Below are 23688 nucleotides of genomic sequence, written 5' to 3' on the forward strand. Positions count from 1 at the left end.
TTCAGGCCATATCAGTAAGACAGTTATTGTCTTTTAGAAACGAAGGAAAGCTGTTTCCAAAGGCAGTGATATAGCTATTTAACCTCGTTAGTAATTCTATCAGATGTTCTTTAAGACATGATATGGCATTGCCCCCGATGGGGAAAAACAAGGGTGAAATGGGATGAAAATAAGAAAAGAGACCACATTACCCAACTTCTCTTTTCTCTGTGCACTTCAGAGAGGACTCGGTTGGAAGGAAACACATTTAGCCTTTCAGCTGGATGGGATGGTACCAGAGGGCTTTCCTAGCCTGTGAAGTAATACGCCCTTCAAATGCACATGCTGATGAGCTTTGGTGGCTTTTCTGAACCAGTAATCTACACTACTTCATTCATTGTAAATGGTGTAACGTTTTGCATTTAGAGAGTGCATTTCAGCCAGAGCTTTACAAATAGTTGTTAAGCCCTGAAACACTGCTCTGGAATAGATGAATAAATTATATGGGGAAAGGAATCATTAGAAACCAGTGTTGTTTTGTCAAATGGTGTACAGTTTTCATGTAACTAAGGACTTAAGTGCAGCAAGTCCTTGACACCTATTTTCACTTTCCTATATGAATATTCATTTGGCCTAAGTTAACATTTCATCCCCACATCTTACCAGAATTCAAATTCATCCTCCTCTAATGGAAGCTGTGCTGTTGCACTGCTGCAGACAATGGTTGGCATCAAATAAAATTGCTCTTTGTTCCATAACCATGGTTAGAATTCAGTGGTTAATCAGATGCTGACAGCAAACACTCAGGGCTTCCTTTACATCCACGTGACGATACAAAAGACAATTGATATGTGGCTAACATGAGACTAACTCTTGACATTCCAGGCAAACTGGGTTTTGTCAATATACCACCAATACACAGCTTGTCATTACATGTCTCCTTATTTTGAGCTGCATTTCTTTCCCCTAGTGTGAAACAGTTGTGTACTGAATGCTCTTACAGATACATCTTAAATTCTGCAAGTAGTCTTACACTTGGCAAGTGCTACAGTTTATTCTTAACGTCTTTCCAGAATGTTAAAACCCAAAGAAAGGATGCTTCCAGGGACATATGGTGGGCTATTAAACAGTTTCTCCTACATATCCACCCCGAATCTGACCCACTTTGTTAATCGCCGGGTGTTTCCCATTACACTAGCATCAACTTGAATGAAAAAAGTTTAGTCAGGGTGCTCATGCCCTTTTTGCTAGTCTTGTCACTGAAGCTGATGTTTGAAGGACTGGAGCTGGAGCTGCGCTTGATGCTGCCACCAGGCCCTTTCAGCCTGGCACTCAGATGCTCGCTGAGCCCAGGGTAAAAGCCTGCAACATCCTAACTCTTCTCGTGACTGCTTTATGTGCAGTAGGATACCTTTTGTTCTTAAGCTTGATTTACAATCAGACAAAACAATCTTAGAAAAACATTCTCAAAATAACTACAACTGGAAATGATAAAGTTGATTTCCCATGCACCAAACTTTGATTATTTTCAAGAGTTTATAGGGCAGTAGCTTCATTAACAGCAGCTGTTTTTCTACAGTCCTGATGGAGGTAATGCTGATAAAAAGTAGAATTTTTAACGTTTTTATCTGATTTGCTTTAGCAGCAACAACAGCCTCAAAAGCAGGGTTAATTGTAATAATGACCTTCAGTTGAGGCATTTCTTTGGAAATTAGTCTGAAAGTGGGGAGAATGGCCTGAAGTGAAAATGTTAGCTTGTTTTGTCTCTGGAAATACCTCAGCCTGCTGCTGCCGTTACTGCAGCAAAGCTGTACCCTCCACTTGGGAATTAGCACGTCCCTGACAGATTTGCATACAGTGGAAGAGTAGTTGTGATGTTTTCTCAAAAAAGTCTTTGTTTTCACCATGCCTTTGCCAAACCTGAGCCAGAAACGTGTCATGTAAGGATTCGTTTATGTATTTAAGGAGAGTGCTGCTTTTACACTGTTACCATGGGACAGCTATGGCAGGAAACGAGCAAAACACCCACATAATTATTGTTGACAGAACACAGTTCCAATTTTATCAAGTGTAACCCCTGTGTGGTATGTTGTTAAGGCAGCCATCAACATCTCAGTGAATGAAATACTGATTTGCAAACTATGCAGTGCCCAAAAGAAACATACAGTCGTTATGCCTGAAAAACAGAACATGTGAAAGACACCTGCTTGACTGAGATGACAGGGGAGTAATTATTGCTAAGTCTCTAAAGAACACTTAAGAGTTGTTCTTTTTATTAATTTTTTTGCGTTATGATTGACATAGAAACTGAATGAATCAATATGTAAATCCAGATTACGCTGACCTTAGAAGATACTGCGAAAGATGATACTTTGCAAAATCATCTGTGGAAAAATTACAGTGCTGAGCCAAAAACCTGAATTTATCATTTTGCGAACTGCTTTTTTTTTTTTTTTTGTATTTATTCTGCTTAGCTACTATTTAAATTAGATTTCAGAGGACTGTGTAATTAAGAAGTGGGATATAATTCATCATTTGTAGAGATTACATCTGTCAGATATCTAAATAATAGAGGTTATTTATAACAACGTCTTATAACAACCATAGAGATTTTTAACTATTATACGATAACAATGGAAAGACGTCAAAGTATAAAACTGATTCAGGTATAACAATATTCCAGTTGTTAGGATGTAACTTGCTGAAATATATAATTCTTTCTCCTTAATTGCATGGTAACTTACTTCAATGATTAAAAGGAAATCTATTTCGGATGGGTTTTATTGAAAATATGAACACGTGTATTTAATAGATATATGGAACAGTCTTAGTCCCTCAGAAAGGGAATATCAAATAAAAAAGAATAATTTGTTGAAAGGTGATACTGCAGTAAATAAAAAAAAATTCATTTCTTGTAATTTGTGTAAAATATGGAGTTCACTAAACATCTTTTTTGTGCAAATTGAGCCTGCATTGCTTATCTCTTTCCACGCTCATATTTTAAAAAGAGAGAATGGAAAGGTGTGACATGTATAAATGCACTAAATTACTGAACAGCGTTTTGCAGCCTGCTGACCTGTAAAGTAATCTGAGGCACCAGGTCTATTTTGGTCCTTTCTGCGGAAGGCCACCTACACAGGTTCTAGAGGAGTGAAGAATATATGAGTGCTGAAAAAAGCACCTTTTCTTTAATACCTTTATCGGTGCAGTGAGGTTCAGGAGCTCTTCTCAAAAACTCACAGAAAGCTCTTCTGGTTTAAAAGTTACTGTTTTAAACGATTTCTATTTTAAAATTTTGAATTCTCAGAAACTGCAGTCCAGGTTTGCGCAACAGCGAGCTGTGTCACCAGCATCGGCAGGCAGCCTTCCTGCTTTGGGACGCAAACAGATGTCTTCAGGCAGCGCAGCACCACTGTGCTGTGGAAAACGTCCTCTCCCAAACCCTGGCTAACCTCCCAGCCTCCTCCTGGGACTCCCTGGTGAGGCCATTGCCCTTAAACTAGGGGGGAAAAAAGTTTTATTTCTGTCTCACCCTGTTTTGGGCTACGGAGGAGATACAGTTAAGTAAAGATACATAGGAGTATATTTAGGGAACCCTGCAATATTTGGGGGTAGAGGGAAGATGGGAGACCTCTCTTGGATTTTATTTTTGTTTCATTTTTTTTAAAGTATGCTTTTCTGTTACTATAGCTACTAGCTCTGTCATGCTCACATAGAGATGCTTTATCACATTGCCTTTAGAAACTGACTGATTGCTGTTCCAAACCATCAAAGCCTGGGGTGAAAGGGATACAGCTGTGTAGCAGGAGACTGGAAAACCATGGAAGGACCAGAGTCCAACATAGGAAGGGAAAAAAAATGGGTGCAGAGGATTGGCAAAATGTCATGGCTGCTAGGCTTGTAACAGAAAGATGGAAGAAACAGAAAAGTAGGGTATTGGGAAACCTGTGATGAAGTATTTACAGTGTGAGAAAAATCAAAGAGCTTGGTTAGCCCTGCATTATCTCCTGCTCCTGGAGACAAGCAGGTAGCCAAAATTTAGATTCTCCTGCAAAGAAGTCTTTGAAAAAGGAACTGGGAGACCTCTGTGAGAAGAGATTGCTCTGCCAGGCAAAACTCATTTAGAAAGAGGGCTGAGACCTTGGTGAGTTATGAGCCTGCTGAGAAAATAACATTTCTGGAAAGACTGGGCAGAAGACGCTAAAAATGAATTTTGTCTGGAGATTTGTGTGGGCTTTGTTATTGAGGGGACTCCAGGGAGGTGTCTTGAGTCTTACAGTGCAGATGAGGAACAAACTTCAGGAGGAGCCTAGATATTGAATTCAGTGATGTTTAGTTTCTCTAGAAAACAGGTCATAATGAAGATTACTGGGAATATGTGACATTCTCCTTGCCCTGGGTGTGGTATGCAGTTGCAAAAAGGCAAATATAGTCATGACAGCTGCCAGAGGTCCTGGAAGAGGGTAATGCCATCCAGGAGCTATTACACAGGATGGTGGGCTTGAAGCTGGGAAAAAAGCTTTGACCGAGAAGAGAAAAGTGAGGTCTCTAATTCTGGGGAAAGGAGCAGGAGGAAAGTGCATGGTCAGTGAGGAAACTTGAGAAAATTCAATAGTTGGATTTCAAATTTTAAGCTTTTAGTCTTAGATGGTCAATTAGAGATGTCCATCTTCTATTTCATCCCTTTTCTTACCAAAGGATCTCCTCTTCATGCCCATGTGCACATGGCTGTGGGATGACACACATGAAACTGGCTTCAGGTCTCTGCTTTGAAAAAACTATATGTTGACAGACACAGATGTGTAAATGTTGAACTGAGTGCTTCTCAGTGTTGTCAGGCCTACAGCAACCTTTGCCAAAGAAAGTAAGAAAAAGACCCATAACTGTTCATTATAAATCTTGTTTAAATCTCCGGAAATGATCCTGTACTTTGACATGTAATTGTTCTTTTGCATTTTTAATGTATTTCTCCCTTCTACAAATAACTTGAACACTGTGCAGCCTGATAACTATAGACATTTGTGTTATTTTGGAATGATACATAGACAAAATTATGACTGTTATTAGTTTAATTATTGATTATGAAGTATAACTTAGTTCAAGGATTCTAGGCATGAGGTATGCAAATTATTGGGAATTTGGGAATTGAAAAACAAAAAATTGAAGAGAACTGATAAGACTGTGTTAAATATAGTAACTATAAAAGTTCACGTGACAGAAAATTGTAAATTGACATAGTCATTAGGCAATGTATTCGTTCATTTTTGCTTTCACATGCATTTTTGTGCATTTTAGGGGACAAGCTTAACTTGGTTCCTGAAATAAAAAATTTCTAGGCAATACGGTATTCAGGTGAGTAAAGTAATTGGATATATATTCAGATATTAGTATCTAAAAGGTAAATCAGCTGGATAAAAAATGAAGATTTGTATGGAAAACACAAACAAGTAAAGTTCTTTTGAAGTTATCTTCTGGATTCCACAAAGGTGCTTTTAGCATGAATACAATTCTAAACACTGACAGTGCTTTGGAATAGAAAACCATTTGACTAAAAAGTTACCTTTTTTGTTTTGTTTTACTCCTAGGAGAGTTCAGCATGTTTTGGAAGGAGAAGTTTGGATTTGTTATGCAGCATGAGTGTTGCCTTCTCAATGTCATTTTCCCATCTGTCTTGCTCAGCAGTGTTACAGACTCAGCTGATCCATGTGTGCAGTCATCAGTCAGATCATACTGCATAGTGATACAGTAAGCCTGAATAATACCCTTGTGCAATGTCTGCCATGCTCCATAATGTTCTCAAAGGAAACGCGGTTACAATTTGAGCTTGTTTATATTCTTTCCAGTGGTCAGGAAAATTAATAATTCCTTTTTCCGTATTTGGAATTCCCTCAATAATAGATTTTACATTATTTAATCTTCCTTGCTTTATGAGCTCTATTTATCTTCCGGCACTCTTGCCTGACACTAGTCCCATGGAAAGTTAGGGTAACCTCTTAATCTATTGCAAGGGAAGCAGGCTCTAAAAATCTTACTTTTGCTAATATTTGCCATCACTTTCCCCATGGCATAAATTGCACTGTCCACAAAATGCAAAAGATCTGTTTCATTTAATATCAATGATTACAAAAAGATGAAACGCAATCCATCAGTGACAATACCTTTCTGGTTCTCTTCAACATTTATTTGGAATTGCAAGCAATCAGTTACTAATATCTTTTTGAAACTGAATGCTTTCTAATATCCTTCATGAAAAGGCCACCATTGTCACTTTGCTTTGGATAGTGGTTTTGGATATATGTTAATCCTGTCCTGAAAAGTACTTAGGCTGGAAACAGGCAACATCTTGCAGATGTTTTGCCTGACTTTTGTCTTCTGTGGATCATGTGGTTACCACACATTCTTTCTGTGAGCTAGGTAGCCACTTGATAATGGTGCTCTTCAGTAGGCAGCAGGTGATGAAATTTTTTTTTTTATGTCCACTTATTTCTAAAAAACTTATAATTTTGAATCAGCTTCTGTTTTCCTGGAAAGGTAGGCTAAAAGGGATCTTGTGAGATCATCTGCTCACAGCTCCTGATCTGGAAAACAACAACAAATAATACTAAGAATCTCTCTGACAGAAATTTTGTCTGGACCAGCCTTTAAAAACTGGTGATAAAGAGAATATCATGACATATTCCTACTTAATCTATTTTATTGAAAATTACATTTGGGAAATTTTCTATGCAGTATCTATCTTCAAATTTATCCTTGTATAAATCAAGATAATTAATATTCACCCTAAAATGGGTGAACAGGGAATACAATTGATTGATATGTACTTAAAAAAATACTATATTTTTATTTTGGAAAAAAAAAGATATTTCTGTTTTCTTATTTGCTTCTCATACCTAATAAGGTAGTATTTTTGTCTGCGTTAAATATTTTTTATTGGCCATCTTCCTGATGAAAGCAATTTTTGTATCTCGGACTTAAAAAACAAAAAACTGTCAGCATGCTTGATCTTTTTCTTTATGGTATTCTGTAATCATACGGCATGGCATGGGTTCTAGCTTTGCATGGCCTTTTTTGATTTCTCAGGTTATTGAAGAGCCCCATTGATGCCACTAATATTTTTATTCTGCACTGAGATACTGACATTAGGTAATCAATGGCAAATGGTCTCCTTTTTTCTTTATAATTCTTTTTGAAGAGACCCTACCAGGAAGTGTCTTTAAGTGTTTGAAGTCTACCATTTCTGTGGGTTCAAACTTATAGTAATCGGGGACCTCAACATGTTTCCTTGAGTTGCCTAGAGATAGGCAAACCTGTTATTCTTATTGTGCTATTTTTTGGAATCATTAATGCTGTTATCACCTGAAACAGTGTTGCAATGTTGGCAAAACAGTATCAGAAATGTTCCTGGAGTACAGGTTTGCCTAATTTCTCCAAGACCTTTCATGTTTTCCCTATTGTCTGATGAACATATTCTTCTACCTGTAAGAATTTAGGTTTTGATTTCTGGTCTCTTAAAAATTGTCACTTCTGGATGGAAATCTCACTGCACAATCTTGAAGAACAATTCAGTTGCACAGCCTATATTTGAGTGTAATGAGAAAAAGAATTGGGCAAACTGCTCCAAAATGGTCTTCCAAATTAATCTCTACCACTACATAACTTATTATCATTTTAATTCTCAGCTGTTCTGAACAGAGCTGGCAAATCACGCTAACAGGCATATTATACATTTTACAACATGGCTTATGAGCCTTCTTAATCAGAATTCATTAATTTGAATTCATTGCTTCTCAAATGCTCTGCCTCTGACTGGCCTCTCACCTTTCATAGGTTATCTTTGTCCTTTAAAAAATGTTCAGACCATGAAAAATTATGAAAAAGCCATAACTAGCAGGTTTTTCTATGTATTGTAGCTCACTTCAGTTAAGTTTTCCCGAAACAGCAGCAGCTCTTGACCTCTAAGACCATCAAATTCAATTATACTCAATTCTCAGAAAAAATAGAAAATAGATCATTAGAGTACACAGCCAACTGTGTGAAATCCAGCTGTGATTCTGTAACCTCCTAGACACTGGATCTAATTGTGACTGATGGAAATCATACTTCAAGATTTTTTTGGTTGGAGGTTCTTACAAAGCATTTCCAGTGTTATTTCTAGATTTCTCTGTATATTTTGTTGAAAAGTTATATGAAAGGTTGAAAAAGTGCAGGGAAATAACCTGACCTCAATGGGGCAGGGGAAATAATATAGAATCGGGAAGAAAAAAAAAAAAAAAAAAAAACAGAAATGAGAGTGAGATGTTGGTGATCAATAAAGGTGGACTGTAAAGCAAAGGTCTGAAAAGAAAGGAAAAGGGTGCTCATATTTGGTTGTTTGATTTTATTCTGGAAGTTGCAAAGTGTAGATAAAGATTTTGGTGTACCTTTTTAAATATATTACCATCCTCCCTAGGCAAAAGAAACTTAACAAAAATTATCTGAGAAAGTGCTTCTTAGGATGCAGACAGAACAAATAACCCTAGTAATGCGTTCAGATAAAGCTGCCAAATGTGGGTTCAAACCCGCAGTATTTGGGGACCTCAGCATATCTCCTCTGGTTATCCAGTTAGCAACAAAGGGAGCCTGGAAACTCTTAGCTTTTATTAGACTCTTAATCTTGTTGAATAGCACATTTCATTCCCATTAGCTGAATTCCTGATACTGTGGCCTGAAACTCCTGATTTAACTCCGAATGACATATTCCAGACAGTTCCCTACAAGAGCAATAAATGATATGTAAAAGAAAATAAAAGTGGCTGAGGTCAGCCAGGGACAACTGAAACTAGAGCTTTAGCACCAGCTATAAGCAGGAAAAATAGTCAAAAAAAAATCAGAAGAATTTGGTAAACTTATAAATGAATGATACCTGGAGGCATTCTTTCTCCACTGCTCTAAGCCATAAACCTGCCTCCTGATGATGAGCCCAACACAAGTCAGCTTGCGAACTTTTATGAATTTAGATTGTTTTTATTTTGATCTTAATTTTAGAATAGAGCTCTGCATGTTACTACAATAGAACATGGCTTTTAAATACTGCATTTACCTGAAATTAACTGATGTATGTATTCTAATGCTGCAGGCGCTATGATAGATCAGCTCAAGATTTGGTAATATGACAAGGGTCACAAATTGAAAAAAGGGAGCTTCGAACTTGATGCAAAGAAAGAATCTTCTAAATTTAACGTTGGCCCTGCAGAAGTTGGACTCTTCCATTGCCAGCACTGAGGGGAATCAAATCAGAGCTGGGTTCAAAGCAACCAAAAGGAGGCAACTCTTCATACACACTTCGGGTAAGATGAGCATCAGGAAGAGTTTGCCACTGGCTGTTTTGGATGTAGGCTCTAAGGCAGTCTGGACACATTCACAGAAGAGATCCATTTGGCCAAAGTGTGGTGGAGTTACCTGCTAACTTTAATGAGTTCACACAGCTGACAGAGAATGAAATATTTGCTCCATGGCATCAAGGTACATTAATCTCTCCAGAGCATGAGATTCTTATCTCTTCTGTGCGGATTTCACATGTAATGACGCTAAGCAACTAGTATTTGATTTACTGTATAATTGCATGAGAACTGAACTTACCACAGGTACTTTGTGTGTTAATTCACTTCTAATCATATTACCAGCATGTCTCCAAATTGATGGGGTTTCAAAGAAAAGCAGCACAGAAGTTTTGGTTTTGGAAGCTCTGATCAAAACTTAGACAGGATAAAGGGCTAGAAGTCATCCTGCTTGATTAAAAAGCAGGAGAGAATAAGTGAAAATTCTGTGAATTGCTGGAAGATGGAAAAATTGAGAAAGAACTATATGATAGCGTAATGTCAAGGAAATTAGTCTGTAGAAGTTAGAAATAGTTCTGCAGCTGTAAAACTCTGCTAGATTTTCACAAAATCCCCACCAAACTGGACTTTAAACCCACGTTTCCTTATGTGTAACTCAAGTCAAACCACTTTGCAACTTTTCTCCCATAATGTCTCATGGTAATGCCCAGCGGCCAAAAAGGGTGAAGGACTAACCCAGTCACTTCTTGGTGCTCTGCATACGGGCTGCAGCCCCTCCAGGAGCTCGACGTGCTCTCCCCATGCTGGAGGGCTGACACTCGTATCGCCCTGACCCATCCTGACCGCAGCCAGGAGCAGCTGGTAGGGGCTGCCTGTGCCACAGCTCCACGCGATGCCATCTAGATGCACATACCTGCATGTTGTCTGAAGGTCCCGTGAAGCAGGGCAAAGTCCCCCCTCTGTGCATTGCTGCCACTTTTCATACCTCCCATTTCCTTCTGATAACATCTTTTGGCTATGTAGAAGAAGAAAAAGTACACGTGCGTTGTTTTTTCCCTGTAAAGCAGTAGTTTCCCCTTGTTCCCCTCCATATTACCGGGTTCTCCCTCACAGCTGTGCCCTCAGTTTTCTCCATTTTCCTTCACTCGCTGCTGTAGCCGAGCGCAGTGCTGACACCCGCTACCTGACTGCGCCCTCTCAGCCCCGCGGCCACCTTCCCTCCTACCTGAGGATCTCGCTCCCTCCGGCCTCTCCCTGCCGGCGGGAGGCCGCCGGGCACATCACGCTCCCACCCGCACTCCCCATCCACCTCACGCCTTCCAAGCGCTCCCCTCAGCGCGGGCGGCGGCGGACAAAGCCGCGGCGGCCCCTCAGCCCCGCGGGGCGGGCGCCCTCCTTCTCCTGCTGACGGGCGGGAGGCGTCGCCCCTCGCCCGGGCCGGGCCGGGCCGAGCCGCCGCGCCTCCGGCGGCCGCGGGGGCGCTGCCGAGCAGGGTCGGGCACTGGGCGCCGAGCGGCGGCCGGCGGCCCGCACCCCCTCCCCGGCCGGCCGGCCGCCTGGCTGCGCGCACGGCGAACATGGCGGCGGCGGTGGGGCGGGACGCGCTACCTGAGCACTGGTCCTACGGCGTCTGCAGGGACGGCCGCGTCTTCTTCATCGAGTAAGGGGGCGGCGGGAGGGACGGGGGGCGAGGGGCGGCGGGGAGGGGCCGCTCGCTGCCCGCCCGCCGCTAACAGGTGCATGTTGTCTGCTTCTCCCCCCGCAGCGACCTGACCCGCAGCACCACCTGGCTGCACCCGCGCACCGGGGAGCCCGTCAACTCCGGCCACATGATCCGCTCAGGTGGGGCCCTTCGGGGTCGTGCGTGTGTCTGTGTCCCTCCCCTGCTCCCCTCCGAGGGGCCGAGCCCTCACCCCCTTCCCCCTTTCTCTCTGTGTCTCCCGCAGACCTGCCCCGCGGCTGGGAGGAGGGCTTCTCGGAGGAGGGCGCCAGCTACTTCATCGAGTGAGTGAGTGAGTGGGGCGGCGGGGGGCGCGGGGCGGGACAGACCCGACCCGACCCGACCCGACCCGACCCGACCCGACCCGACCCGGGGGGGCGCCTCAGCCCGGCGGGCAGCCCTCAGGGAGCGGCCCGGGCCCGGCACTGAGCGGCGGCGGCCTCGCCGCTCCCGGCAACAGGTTGCCCCCCCCCGCGGTTGCCAGCTCGGGGCTTTGTTCGCTCCTCGCCCCGACCTCCGGGTGGTTAAGGCGCGTGGCCCCGCGGAGATCCGGTGCGGTGCGGAGCCGGGCCCCGGGGCTGCCGCTGGTGTGAGCTGCAGGGATGCTGCAGCGAAACAGGGTGCCCCGGGGAGCCTCCTTCAAAAACGTGAATGCAAACCTACACTCATGAGCGCTGCGGTGAAGGTCGGGGTTCGGTCAGGTCGGTTAAACGCGGAGGTGCTGTGGGTAAGTGGTTGTGTGTCACCTGCAGTGCCTTTGCGTTTTCCTAGGGAAGTCTAAAAGTAAGATGAGTTCCAGGAAACTAACCATAACGGGCTGGAAGATGCTCAGAGTATCTTGCTGTTTCAGTACGGGGCTGTTACAGTAACCCAGGCCACTGCTGGCACCCATGTGACAGACGTTCAGTTTTGATAAGCCAGAGCGTGCCCCAAAACCTTTGACAAACCTGAGGTTTACAGTAAAGGTCAAACTTCAAAACCGCCCTGTGCCAGGAGAAGGAAGGATTGACTGACCGAAAGCATCTGGAATACCTCCAGTAGTAGGAAGTTTGTTAAACACAAGTCCAGGTGATCTGAAAACATGCATCAGGCCCCACTGCAAAGCAGGAAAAAGCCAGGCACTGCTGACCCAGGGAGCCCTCAGGGTGCCGGGCAGTTAGGTTTGCCTTCAGCTTGTGAACGCGAGATAGCAGCACGGCACTGGGGCACGGCTGGATACTGTGTATGGCAGCTGCTCTTAAACTGCAGCCAACGTCTAGTGCCTTGAAAGAAAGGAATGAAAGTCCTCCTGGTTCCACAGGTGGCCAGTGGAACCCTAAAATATGGTACCTATCCAGGCTGTCAGTGTAGTGTAAACAGATCCTTTACACAAATACAGAAACACGAACTACTACTTCTCAGGAATACACCCATTTGTTCCTCTATCCTGTCCAAAAGTTTACTGAAGCAATTTTTAGATCAGCTTACGGTTCCTTTTCCCAGCTGCTCTATTTGGAAGAGTGTTCTTGGATCTTGATTGTCAGGCAATTACAAAACTTTTAATTTCAGATCCATTAAATTACACTTGTGTGCAGTGCATTGTCATAACTTGCACTAATAACATTCTTTAGCTTGAGTTGGAATTGCTGCAGGAAATGAAATTTGGAAAGGAGCGTGTATTTTACAGAGATAAATAAAAGTTAAAGTTGGTCCTCTTCAGTCAAGAAAATATTTTGCGAGGGGCAACAGCAATTTTTGACAGAAATCAGTTCGTCTGTACTATTTCAGACCAACAATTCACCTGATGCAGTATCCTTGTCAGCAGTGATAATTCCCCCAGGACAGTTCCAGCCTCTCTGTTTCCATCTCAGAGTGGAATTACTCTGGAGTTTTTTTTACGTGGACGTGCTGAGCTCCTCTTTTGCTCGTGTAAGCATCAGCATCCTTACACAAGGATTTCCACAGTTCATTGCTCTGTGTGTTCCTCCTATGTTGCTTCCACGTGATGAGTTCTGAGCTTACAGAAAAGGTTACTGGTCCGTAAATGCATGATTTCACGTCGTACTATTAAATACTATTTACTAGCATTCTAGTCCACAAAACCCATGGGCTCTTCTTTAACTATCCAGTTCTCTGTACCTGTGATAGTTTCCAGTTTGGTGTCATCCACAGAAATTTTGTGAGCACGTACTTAATTCTCACTCCTTGATTAATAATTTATTGAATGGGGCTAGGAGGAATGCTACAGTAACCACTGTCTCCTGTGACAATTTCCACTTGGGTGCAACCCGTTGTAACTTTCTTGTTGATCAATTTCTTTATGTATCTTTTAAGTCTTATTCCTATTTTAAATAATTTCCCCTGGGACATGTTATCAAACATTTAAATATACGTAGACTAACTTCGCTTATATAACTAATTTCTAGTGCGTTAGTAATCAAAATGCTAGACGAAATGTTAGATGTGAGCTGTCTTTCATTTTAAAAATCAACGGTTTCTGTGTCTATTTACTTCCATGTATTTATTCTTTCCTTCAGTACTATGGACAGTCTCAAAACATCATGTAGTAAAACAAAGGTTTATAAGCTGGTCAAGCTTAATGAAACCAGTTAAGCTGCTTCTCCCCTTTCCCCATGCTGGGAGCTCTGAAATTTCCAGGGGGTAGGATGGGTAGGAGCTTTCTGAATTGATGTGCTCTGGTTTATAATCTGTTTTTCGTTTGTTTTGTGCCAGTGCTGTTTGATAGTTTAGCAGCTGTCCTGTACATTGGGGTGGGGGGGAAAGGGGACTATTTTCCCTTTGGTTATTTATATAAGATGTTTGTATGAAATTGCATGCCTTCTTAGTCTTGTTTTGCTCAAGTAAGTAAGCCAGGTTCTTTGTCCAGTCCCCTAAAAAGGGCTCTCCATCTGGTGAATTATCTGTAGTCCTCTGCACCTCTTGCAGTATGAAGTCATCCTTGCTGCATGTGAGCGAGCTGAGTTGTATACTGGAATGAGCTTTTGTGAGTCTCAAACAACAAAAGTGCTTTCTTGGCTTTACAAATTTCTCAGCTTTCTGTGTTTGAGCTTGTTTGCCTTTTTGGGGCAGACACCCACACTGACAGCACATGTGAATGCTGCCAACTGACTGATACATCTAGAGCCTTCCTTTCCTTTGCTGCTTTTACTTTTAGGACTGTAATTTCTGTTGGGAAGTCATGTATGAAGCTTCATTCTAGTTCTTCCCGGTGCTGCCCATCCAAGTCTTCCTGAATGACTGTACTGATTATTTTTCAGGTTTTCTTGATAGTGGCAAACCCTGTCGGGGTAGTCCTGCCTTTTGTACTGAAATCACTAAATCATTAAATAAATGACGTGTACACTGATCTTTCTGGATCTCCATTTGGTAGTTTCAGTAAAATCACACTTTTGCAGCTTATTTGCAACTTAAACAGCTTGCCCTAAGGAGAAAATGGGATAACTTTATATGCAGCTTTATGTCTTTCTGTATACATAACCTCAACATCTTTGTTAATCAAATAGAGTCATGGCATGCTCAGCTCTACTCAGTATAGATACCTGTAACGAAAGGTTGCAATTTCGTCACCTTTGCCTGAACTGTGAGACTTTTTTTTTGTCTGTATGACTTATTTCCTCTCTTCTTTGGATGACAAGAATGTGCGAAAAACAGCAATTTAACTTTTTTTTTTTTTTAACCCCAGAAATGGAGTATTCAATTTGCTTAGCATGCCAGCCTTTGATCCACTTGAACAGGAATATTGATTTAGGAGTGCTCCTAGGACCGGGTGTTGCTTTGTCTAACAGTATGACAGGCACCTTTCCTGACTTCACGAGCCGAGAACGGCTTGCATTACTCTTTCACCTCTCTCTTTGTCCTGTTCTGTTTTCTCTTCTGATGTTTCTGAAATATGTTGTGTATGTTGAGCAGCTGCTTTATGTTGGAGTTGCTACAGAAAGAACGTTTTTGAACATATGTGGGATTGAACGACAATTTACAACACTTGCTAGGGTTGTTTCAGGTAGCTGGGTTGCCGATATGAAGCACGGCTAGCAGATGCTTTTGGGGGAAGGAGTTGTGACACGCAAGGAAAAATATAGGTGATGCAAAAACAGTACATGTATGCATTATAGTTCAAGCTTTTGTTTCAATTTGCTTGTTGTCTTTTTCTGATCATCCAAAAGACTTTGGGAAGTTGAAAGGCACCGAAAATCTAGAATCCTTTTTAGTTACCTTCTTACAGCTTTGAAAGATTGAGATGTCTATGTATGTAAAAGGATCTGTTCTTCCACTGTTAATACCTGGCAGACTTGTATTAAAATATATTTAAAAAGCATACTGCAAGCTGTGGAGGTTGTTTTAGAATGCCGAAATAATACTGCATGTCACAAAGGTAATACTGCATTCAAAGTGTAGCTTGAAGTTAGGCACAAGCACGTGGAAATGGGCACTTAAATAGCCAAAGTTAGCCCTTTGACTGATTCCTGAAATCAGTTTTGAGGTGAACCATATGCAATTTGGGATCTTCGTCAGGTAGCAGTGGATGTACAAGAGACATTTTTAAGGGCCATTTTAAGGGCCATTGTTTGTAGCAAAAGTCTGTAACTGTTTGCATAATGAGCCTTTTTTTTCTTTTTTTTTAAAGCTTTTATTGTGTATAGAAAGGTACACGGTATGTGGTTTCAAGCATTTGGAAATATTAAAAAGGGGAATTAGTGAGCACCCAATTGAAGCCTGTGTTCGTAGCTGTGGTTCTGTTCTCTAAACGCATCCATTCAGATACCTTGTCACTGGAAACCATACCGGAGCTTGGATTCACTTCATGTGGGCTGTAGATGATACCCAGGTAATGATTATTTAATCGTAGGAGGCGGAAGGGGAAGAGACCATCTGGATTGAGTTCAGCCATTGTGATTATCTGAGAAGATTGTTTTATAATCTCATTAATAAATGTAATCAACATGTTTCTTTTGCCCTGCAGAAATTGATGTCTTCCCAGTTCCTAGTAGAATGTCAAAGGCTGCTGCGTTTTAGTGGCTGTCTAGGTGGGCTAAAGGACTACTTACTGCATGGATGCCATGGCCTGCTCTAAATGCATGTTTGTTTGTTTTTTCTTATCGTGTTTCCTGTGGTGGCTATTGCTATAGAAGTAGAAGGTATTGGAGCACTTAACTCCTGTGAATGAGGAGTAGTGACATCCCTCATGATGAGATCTTTGAAACAGAAGATGTTCTTTGTGGTTTTTGGACCAGTGCTTACATAAAAGGTTTCAATTAGTGTGTAAGTAAGTACAAAGTGGTGTGAAATCCACCTGCAAGGAGCTGGCCAGAGTGAAGTACTTCACTCTGTCCTTGCTCTGCATTGCCAGTTTGAGTTGCGTGGAGCTCCTCAAGTGGAAATAAATTTTGTAGCTGGGACCATGTGCCCACTTACCCAACCAAAGCACAAGCTGTCACCACCATTAGAGCATTGGAGGGTAGTCTCTGGCAAAGTGCAGGGGCTGTGCGTGTTCTAAAGTGTCGTGGAGAAACTTTTGTGGAAAGAAACGTCTGGTTCCACAGCACCAGCTGAGGCTCTGGTTTGGATAAAGCTCGCTAGGGAGTGTATGCAGCAGTCTGTAGGTCATGAGCGGCTCCAAGAGCTCAGAGTTGCTCTTGAGGGGATTGGACTTCATCAGAGTAATTTGTATATGGGTGGAGAAACAGATCATAAATTTACAGGCGGAAGAAAAACGCTAGAACTGGGTTTTGCTGTGGAATGTAAGGGTAGAGAAAGCTGTCCCATCCTGCAGCTCTGCAGGAGCAGAGACGGTCTTCAGCGGCCTCTGCTGGTTCACTGGCAGGAAATGGGGCAGCAAGGGAAAAGCTGCTGGGTGAACCCATGGTGGCTTTTTGGATTTTTTTTGTTTTAAATTTATGATTGGAAAAGTGATCTGTTTGGACAGTGAGGGAAAAAAGATCTGTATAAAAAAGGAAATTGTATTGCTTGCAACTGTTTCTCTGTATCCTGTTGTCCTTTGCTCTCCAGCTCCAAGCTTGATCATGCAGCTAGTTTAATCAACTGTATTCTCCTGGATGGTGAACAAAACCCAGATGGGAACGCTGGACGTGCTGGGCAAATACAGCACCTACGTTCTGTTCAAGTTGGGGAAATGTGTCCGTTTTGATAGCAGTTACAATGGGAGACTGCTCATTAAAGAGTGAAGTAAGCGCTGATGGGTTTGTGCTAAGGCAGGGGTGGCTCAGGGCTGCAGGCAGCAGAAGCACTCTGTCCTTAGCTCTCAGCCAAAGGGAAGAGGGGACGTGGGTGCAGCCTGAATTGCAGGGCGCCCTTTGGAAGAGCAGGGTTGGAGCTCTGCAGAAGGCAAACACCGTGTGTGGTTTGATTCAGCGGCGTGTACCAAGAGGAACATCGTGTGCGTTCCTGGGGGGGCAAGGAGTGTACGGGGGAGGCCCCAGGTTTTGTTTGTTTTTAAACAAGGCTGCACCAGAACTACTTAGCTGGGTTTGTCTATCCCCATTTGCCCTTCTTCCAAAAGACACGCTTAATTGTTGGGAAAACTGAATTTTGGCTACCTGAAGACACCAACAAGACCTCCTTTAAATGACATTTCCAGCATAATTCCCACTTAGTTGAGATGTCGTTTTGGCGTTGAGTGCTTCTGACAGGTAAAGTTTGTGTGGGAAACAGGAATGTTCTTTTGTCCTGGTTGGGGTTATTTGACTGATGTGTTGTAGCTCAGAAAGCAGGGTAAGATTTGGTTCTTCAGAGCTGCTGGCATCCTCTTTGCCTGTGAAATCATTCTTCCCAAATCCCCACCTATTTTGGCACATGTTCAGCTCCTTTAACATGAATCTGTCAAAACCACACTTGAGTCATTCAGCCTGATTCCTGAAGCAGGATCCACTTCTGCACTTGCTGAGTCTGTGGGCACCTGAACATGTGCATGTGTTTGAGGTATGTTGCAGTGAGGGTTTCAGTGCTTCTGAAAGTCTCACTGAAATGTTAAGACTAAAAATAAACACAATTGTAACATACAGGTTTAGATTTAGCCTTAAAAAATGTTTTTGTCATCTTGTGTTACATTTTAGACTGATGTTAGAAGTGTGTAGTATGTCTACTGCATCGGGTGAAGAAATAGATAATCTATTCAACGCTTCTAATTTTGTTTAGTTTATTACTCATCTATCAAAAAAAGATAATTTAACATATTTGGAACAGCAGAATTTTGATATTAACAGTACATCTTTTGTTGAAGAAGTTTGCTTTATCAACCTATCAGTAACCATTGAACTCTCTAGCAAGTGGACCTAGTTAAAAGGACTTTACTGATTTGTGGACAAATATATCATACAAGATATCTTTGCATTTTATAATGGATAACAAAAAAGTACATTTTACAGATGAGTCTGGTGATGCTAAACAGTCTTAGCAAGTGCTTTGGTGAAGGGAGAAGCGTGTGTGTGTGCTTTGAAGTACATAGGTGCAGGTTTTTCCCCCTGGTTCTGTGCCCTACATTTTCGAATCCTTCCATTTGTTGCAGATGGGTTACACTAAAGTGAGTTTTTATCTCACTATTGATCAAAGTATGCCATCATCTCGAACATTTACATTTCATTGGTACAGACTAAGTATACTGCTTTAGTACTGTTATGCTGCATCCCTGCAAGGACCAGCTGGAATAATGTAGTGTCACATGTACTTAACATCATGTTTGATTCTATCCAATATGACGGTACATTCAAATTTACTGCTAAATCTAATTGGTTTTGACTTTGCCTTCTAGATGTGCTTTCTAATTTCTTTTATGACCTTGGCTTGCATAATGATAAAAGATGGGGCTAAAACCTCATTTTATTTGTAGCTTAATTGTCTTTTCCTGCAGCATTATTAGACAGTTCTAAAACTTCTGCTTTGAGATATTGTCCTTAGAAGCAAATTTCTAATTAAAGAAGTTAAAAACCAAAAAGAATCTGGTTAAGCTCCCAACCCTTCTTTTTTTGGGTGTCTGCCACGTAGTACTTGGCAAGAACATCACTGACTTGTCTAGACAGGTAGAAAAGCTTGTTGCCAGTAGGTAGTAGGTATGTGCTTTTCTTCCTGAAGGTTTCTTCCTTTAAGCCTTTGTTTTCCTTGTTGCCTATCTGTATCTCTGATGGATTTATCTTTAGCTTAAAAAAATACAACCACAAATGCCAGAAAGTTTTGAATGAGTTCTGGATACACTGCTGAAATGAAGAATTTGTGTGATACTAAATCATATTTACAATGCTGTGTCAAGCCAAGACATTTATTACTACCCTTTATTTACTTCCTAGAGGCCAAATATCCTGATCTAAGAAGAGAGTACTGAGCATTCTGTAAACGTGCACTGGTGTTGCAACATGCAGGTGATTTACCGGCAGCTCTGTTTAGACCGGGACTGTCAAATATGACTAAGCAGCAAAGCTGCTCGTAAGTTTCTACTTTATTTTATCTGAAAAAAATGTAGGGCTACTGGCTTTTTGCAAGCCACATATTTGTTTCAAAATGTCATAGTTTCACATTAGTCTTCAAACTAGCCAAATGCTTGAGCAGGAACTTGCTTTTAACTTGCTTTTAACTGCAGTGTTTCTCAACCCTTTCTCTGTGTGGAAGGCTGACTCATTTTGGTGAACTTAAGATGTTGGTGTTAACATCATGGAGAGCACAGAAAAGCTGGAGGGACTGCGTTTGTTTATCAGCCTGTGTAGATCAGAAGCCAAAAGGCCAATGTCTTTTTTTTTTTTTTTTTTTTAATAGGTGTCCTTAAAAGCTGTTTTTTTAGGTGTTTTAGGTGTGGGCTCTGAGGGTTAATTTCTTGATGCTCAAGTTCAATGCCTACTTTGGATCAAAGGGAAAGAAAATGGGACTTATCCAAATACTTAGAGTAATAAATTTTCTATTTTATCAGTGTCTGCACGTCTGCAGACAGAACTGTACTAATGAGTGTGATTCACTATATGTCATTTTCATCGATTGGGAAAGCAGCATTAATATTTTCTTCATATTTTTCTGGAGATTGGGAGAATATCTGAAACTTTTTCAGAGAGTGATGAGACTTATTCCTTCAACACTGTGCGTGTTGTCTCAGTATTCAATTTTGAGTAGCCTGATCCCCTTCCTTTTGCTGGTCCAGTTAGTCATGGAGTGAGTCTCAGTTCAAGCTCACTTATAAAAATTTTGTTTTAAAAAAGACCAGTGACTTATTTTTACTTATCTCGTGTGAAATCATCATATGAAACTATTTTGATAAATACATTACAGGCATCAAATCAGGCTTTGATGTATTTGTTTGACAGTGTACTTAGAGTTCTCAGTTAAAATGCGAAGTGATGCATCTTTACTTACCAAGTGTTAATATCAGTGTAACATTCTTTAGGGTCACTGCCTGTTTGTTTTGCTCTTAAAGCTAGCTGAGTTGAGAAGCTGGGCATCTGCCTCTCGGACAAAGGCTTTCTTGCGAGTCGCATTTCCATACTCTTGGAGAGTATTGGGTTGTCTAAGGAAATATTGAAACAACGGAGTGGGGGAAAGAAAAGTGAATTACTGAGCTGTCTGGCAATGCCATGTGATGAAGAAGTAAACCAGTACTCATGTTTTTGACCATCACGTTTGTGGCATGTTCTTCAGTATGTGGTCGGTTGGTGTGAAATTCAGAAGCCGTGTTTGTGTTGCATACTATAGACTATTTCAAAGAGAGTTCCTGGGGGATTTAAAGTGGCCTCAGGAAAACAAAATTAAAAACAGCCAACACCTAAGCAACTTTCTGCAACTTTTGCTGCATCAGTATTGCTTGTAAGGAATCTCAGTGTTTTACTGTTTCTGTAGATGTAAGAGTCAGCTCTTGTGCTTGACATGCTCGTTGTTTCACTGGTCAAATCTGTGGTTCTGGTAGCTTGGGGATGGATACCCGGGTAATGAGAAGGTCTGGAAGCTGCAGGAGAAGATGAGCAGGCACGGATGAAGGCATGAACGATGTGTGTGTGTATATATATAAAAATACGTATATGTATGTATGTATCTGCCACCTCTGAGGAGAACAAATTCTTGACTGGTGGACAGGATGTAGAATTTAATGATGTGAGAGGGTTGGAAAGCTTTGCTTTGAATTAGTTGCAAATAACCAGTTTTATGGTATTGATAAATAAAGAGGGCTGAAGAGGGAAACCAAGGGGGAAGTTAAAGTTTCTTTATGAGAATAACGTGAATTTTCTATTCCCTCACCACAAGAGCAGCAGTCACAGGGAAAGGATCTACAGATGCCAACAGGAGTTCAGTTTTTACAGTTTGTCTTCCTTGACAGACCTAATTAGAGAACTACAGTTAAGGCCTTTTAACTACGCCCTTTAAGGGGCGTCTCTGATTACCAGCGTGCACTTCCTGTGTCAGTGTGGTAGGAAGACAACAGAAGTTCAAGAAAAAGGTGATGTAGAAGTTGAATGAAGCACTGCCTGAAATCTGTTTTTTTTTTAAAAAAGCAGATGCAGATTGTGTTTTTAAGTGATGTAAGGAATAAAGCAAGAAGACTTTTTGAATTATTAATGTACGGAAGGGAATTTTGTTTATATGGGGAGATGAGAAGGCTTGGAGATTTGTTTAGGCTGTCATACAGCTCTTTCCAGAGTGGTTTCTGTAACTATGATGAGATACATTGTAAATAAGCCTATTACATTTTTTTATGTGGGTGTAGGAAAAAATACATTTTTACTGTTAATGGCCTGTTAGTGAGTATTATGTTTGTTTCCTGTAGAGAGAAAATTTCAGATGGTTTATTCTTGATGAATTTTTAAGATTTACATGATTAGAAGCACAATAGGAAGTTCTATTAATGAGCTGATGATTCCAAACCTGGGCAATGCAGACAGTCAGATTAGGAATAAAGTTCAATGTCGACATTTTTTTTTAAGTTAATGCTAAATTAACCTTCTGTCATTTCATCTCACCTTTAGGAGTTCTGGTACTGATAATGAACATTTTTTTCCCCTGTTATCAGGTCTGCTTAATGGTTTTAGGTGAAACCGATTTAAAGAAACATGCTGAGAATGCTGTTCTTAGTGAATTTCAGCATTTTGTAAAATGCATAGGTGAAAAGATAAAATAAATTAAGCACAATTTTATGCTTGATTAATTTAACCAAGTTCTTAAGTATTCTGTCACAAGGTTTCTTGGTTCTAGAGATATGTAGAAATCTGCTGACCTCTGCAAGTATATCAAAGCTTACACTTCTATTGTATTACTTATTTTTGTTTTATTCACTTAGCTCAGCAGCTTCCATGCCAATTAACTTGACATTCCATTTATTTTGGCTGCTGAAGTTTGCAGTGAAAATGCTAAATTGGTGTATAAAGCTTGTCTACCAGGGAGGTGACTGGAATTTTGAAGAAGGTACGAATTCTGAGTGCTACAGTCTGTGAAGAGTGCCCACGTGAAGACTTAGAGTAGAATAACAGGGTTAAAAAAGCCCTTGTGTTTTCAGCTGGTTTGAAGGTAGTTAACCTGTTCTTCCAAAGTTTTGGGGTCGAGCCCTGTTCAAAAGGTATGAAATAAATGGTTAGGAAACATCTGGACCTGCCATGTAGGAATGGATTTGTGTACAAGCAAACAACCTTTCTGGAAGCTTTTAACTACTTGTGAGGTAGACAAAAACAGTTTCTGTCTAATAATCAAAGAAACTTCTTTTTTGTGCAAAGTGGAGTCTGTGGAATTTAGCATTAGTTGGAACTTCTGACTTCATAAGTGAAATTACTTCTATCTGTTAACCTTACCCTTCTTAACAATTGAAGTAGCTTTCTTTATTTGTAGCTGTTTGTGTGTCATGTTTAGGATTTTTCTTAATATGGTATAAGAAATCTTTCAGAGGTTATTTCATGCTGCACCCGTGTTTCCAGAAATGAATGTTTGGTGATCTGGAGTAGAGGTCCCAAAACAGCTTAAGTAGTGGCAACAAATATGTGGGTCCCACTTGAATTTCATTTCTGAGTTGAGCTGAAATAAATTGTTTCTTATGGATACGTTATAGAAATAGATTTGTGAATTTCTTGATAGACTCTTTATGAATGCCTCAGATCACTGTAAATAGTAGATCTTGATGTCATGTTCTAATTTCAGACTGCTTCTAATCTCAGTCTGTGAATTTGTTCTTCTGTTCCTACCTGGTAATAAATTGCAAAATGAACAGGAGTGTGTTTTCCTGTAGTTTTTCTCAGCTTCTGACATAGCTGTTGATTAAATTAGCTGAATAAGAAGAGGAAATATTTTCTCTGTGCCTGCCAGGAAACTAAAGCATTAAACAAACTTTGCAAAGTAGCTCAGAGGTACAAGAATTATTTTATCACCATGTGTTATGGACAAATTAACTCATTAAAATGTGAAGTTTCTGATACTGTAGGAAAGATTTGTGCAGTATTGTTGTGTTTAAAGAATCATAAGTGCATACATTTTGAATAGCTCCTGATCACATCAAGCTCTTAAAAACAAGCCTTTGTGCTTCGTTTGCTATTAGGGGGAAAAAAACAACAACACAACAACAACCAAACACAAAACCCAGAATTTAAAATTCTGTATGTATGAAAACTAAAAATCGTGTGACTTTTTTTTTCTTCATGTCATTCCATCTAAGATAGCAAATGCATTTATAATGGCTTCCATTCTTTAAGAAAGATGCAGAGCTCT

The 23688-nt window shown here is 40.9% G+C and overlaps 1 protein-coding gene and 1 long non-coding RNA gene across 11 annotated transcripts in view; one reads left to right on the forward strand and one right to left on the reverse strand.

The window, feature by feature from the left end:
• Window positions 1-2151: 2151 nt before the first annotated feature.
• On the reverse strand, window positions 2152-10704 carry LOC121070834. 2 transcript variants are annotated; one of them, XR_005820257.1, is made up of 4 exons: window positions 10522-10704; window positions 10210-10311; window positions 5540-6557; window positions 2152-4743 (listed from the first exon to the last, which is right to left on the reverse strand). It is a non-coding gene; the product is annotated as an uncharacterized LOC121070834 (long non-coding RNA). The 2 variants fall into 2 exon arrangements; XR_005820256.1 differs by having other exon boundaries at window positions 2152-4746.
• The window catches only part of PLEKHA7 (pleckstrin homology domain containing A7), a 151608-nt gene continuing 137105 nt past the window's right edge, over window positions 9186-23688 (forward strand). For 8 of the 9 annotated variants that reach the window (XM_040558529.1, XM_040558532.1, XM_040558533.1 and 5 more), the window contains exons 1-3: window positions 10812-10956; window positions 11062-11138; window positions 11243-11300. In XM_040558529.1, the coding sequence (XP_040414463.1) occupies window positions 10874-10956; window positions 11062-11138; window positions 11243-11300 (218 nt within the window). In that variant the 5' untranslated portion in view covers window positions 10812-10873. Of the gene's footprint in view, window positions 9306-10811; window positions 10957-11061; window positions 11139-11242; window positions 11301-23688 lie in introns of those variants that run through there. The other variant, XM_040558537.1, reaches the window with a different exon arrangement.

Source organism: Cygnus olor, chromosome 5 (assembly GCF_009769625.2).
Source record: "Cygnus olor isolate bCygOlo1 chromosome 5, bCygOlo1.pri.v2, whole genome shotgun sequence".
NCBI classification, from domain to species: domain Eukaryota; kingdom Metazoa; phylum Chordata; class Aves; order Anseriformes; family Anatidae; genus Cygnus; species Cygnus olor.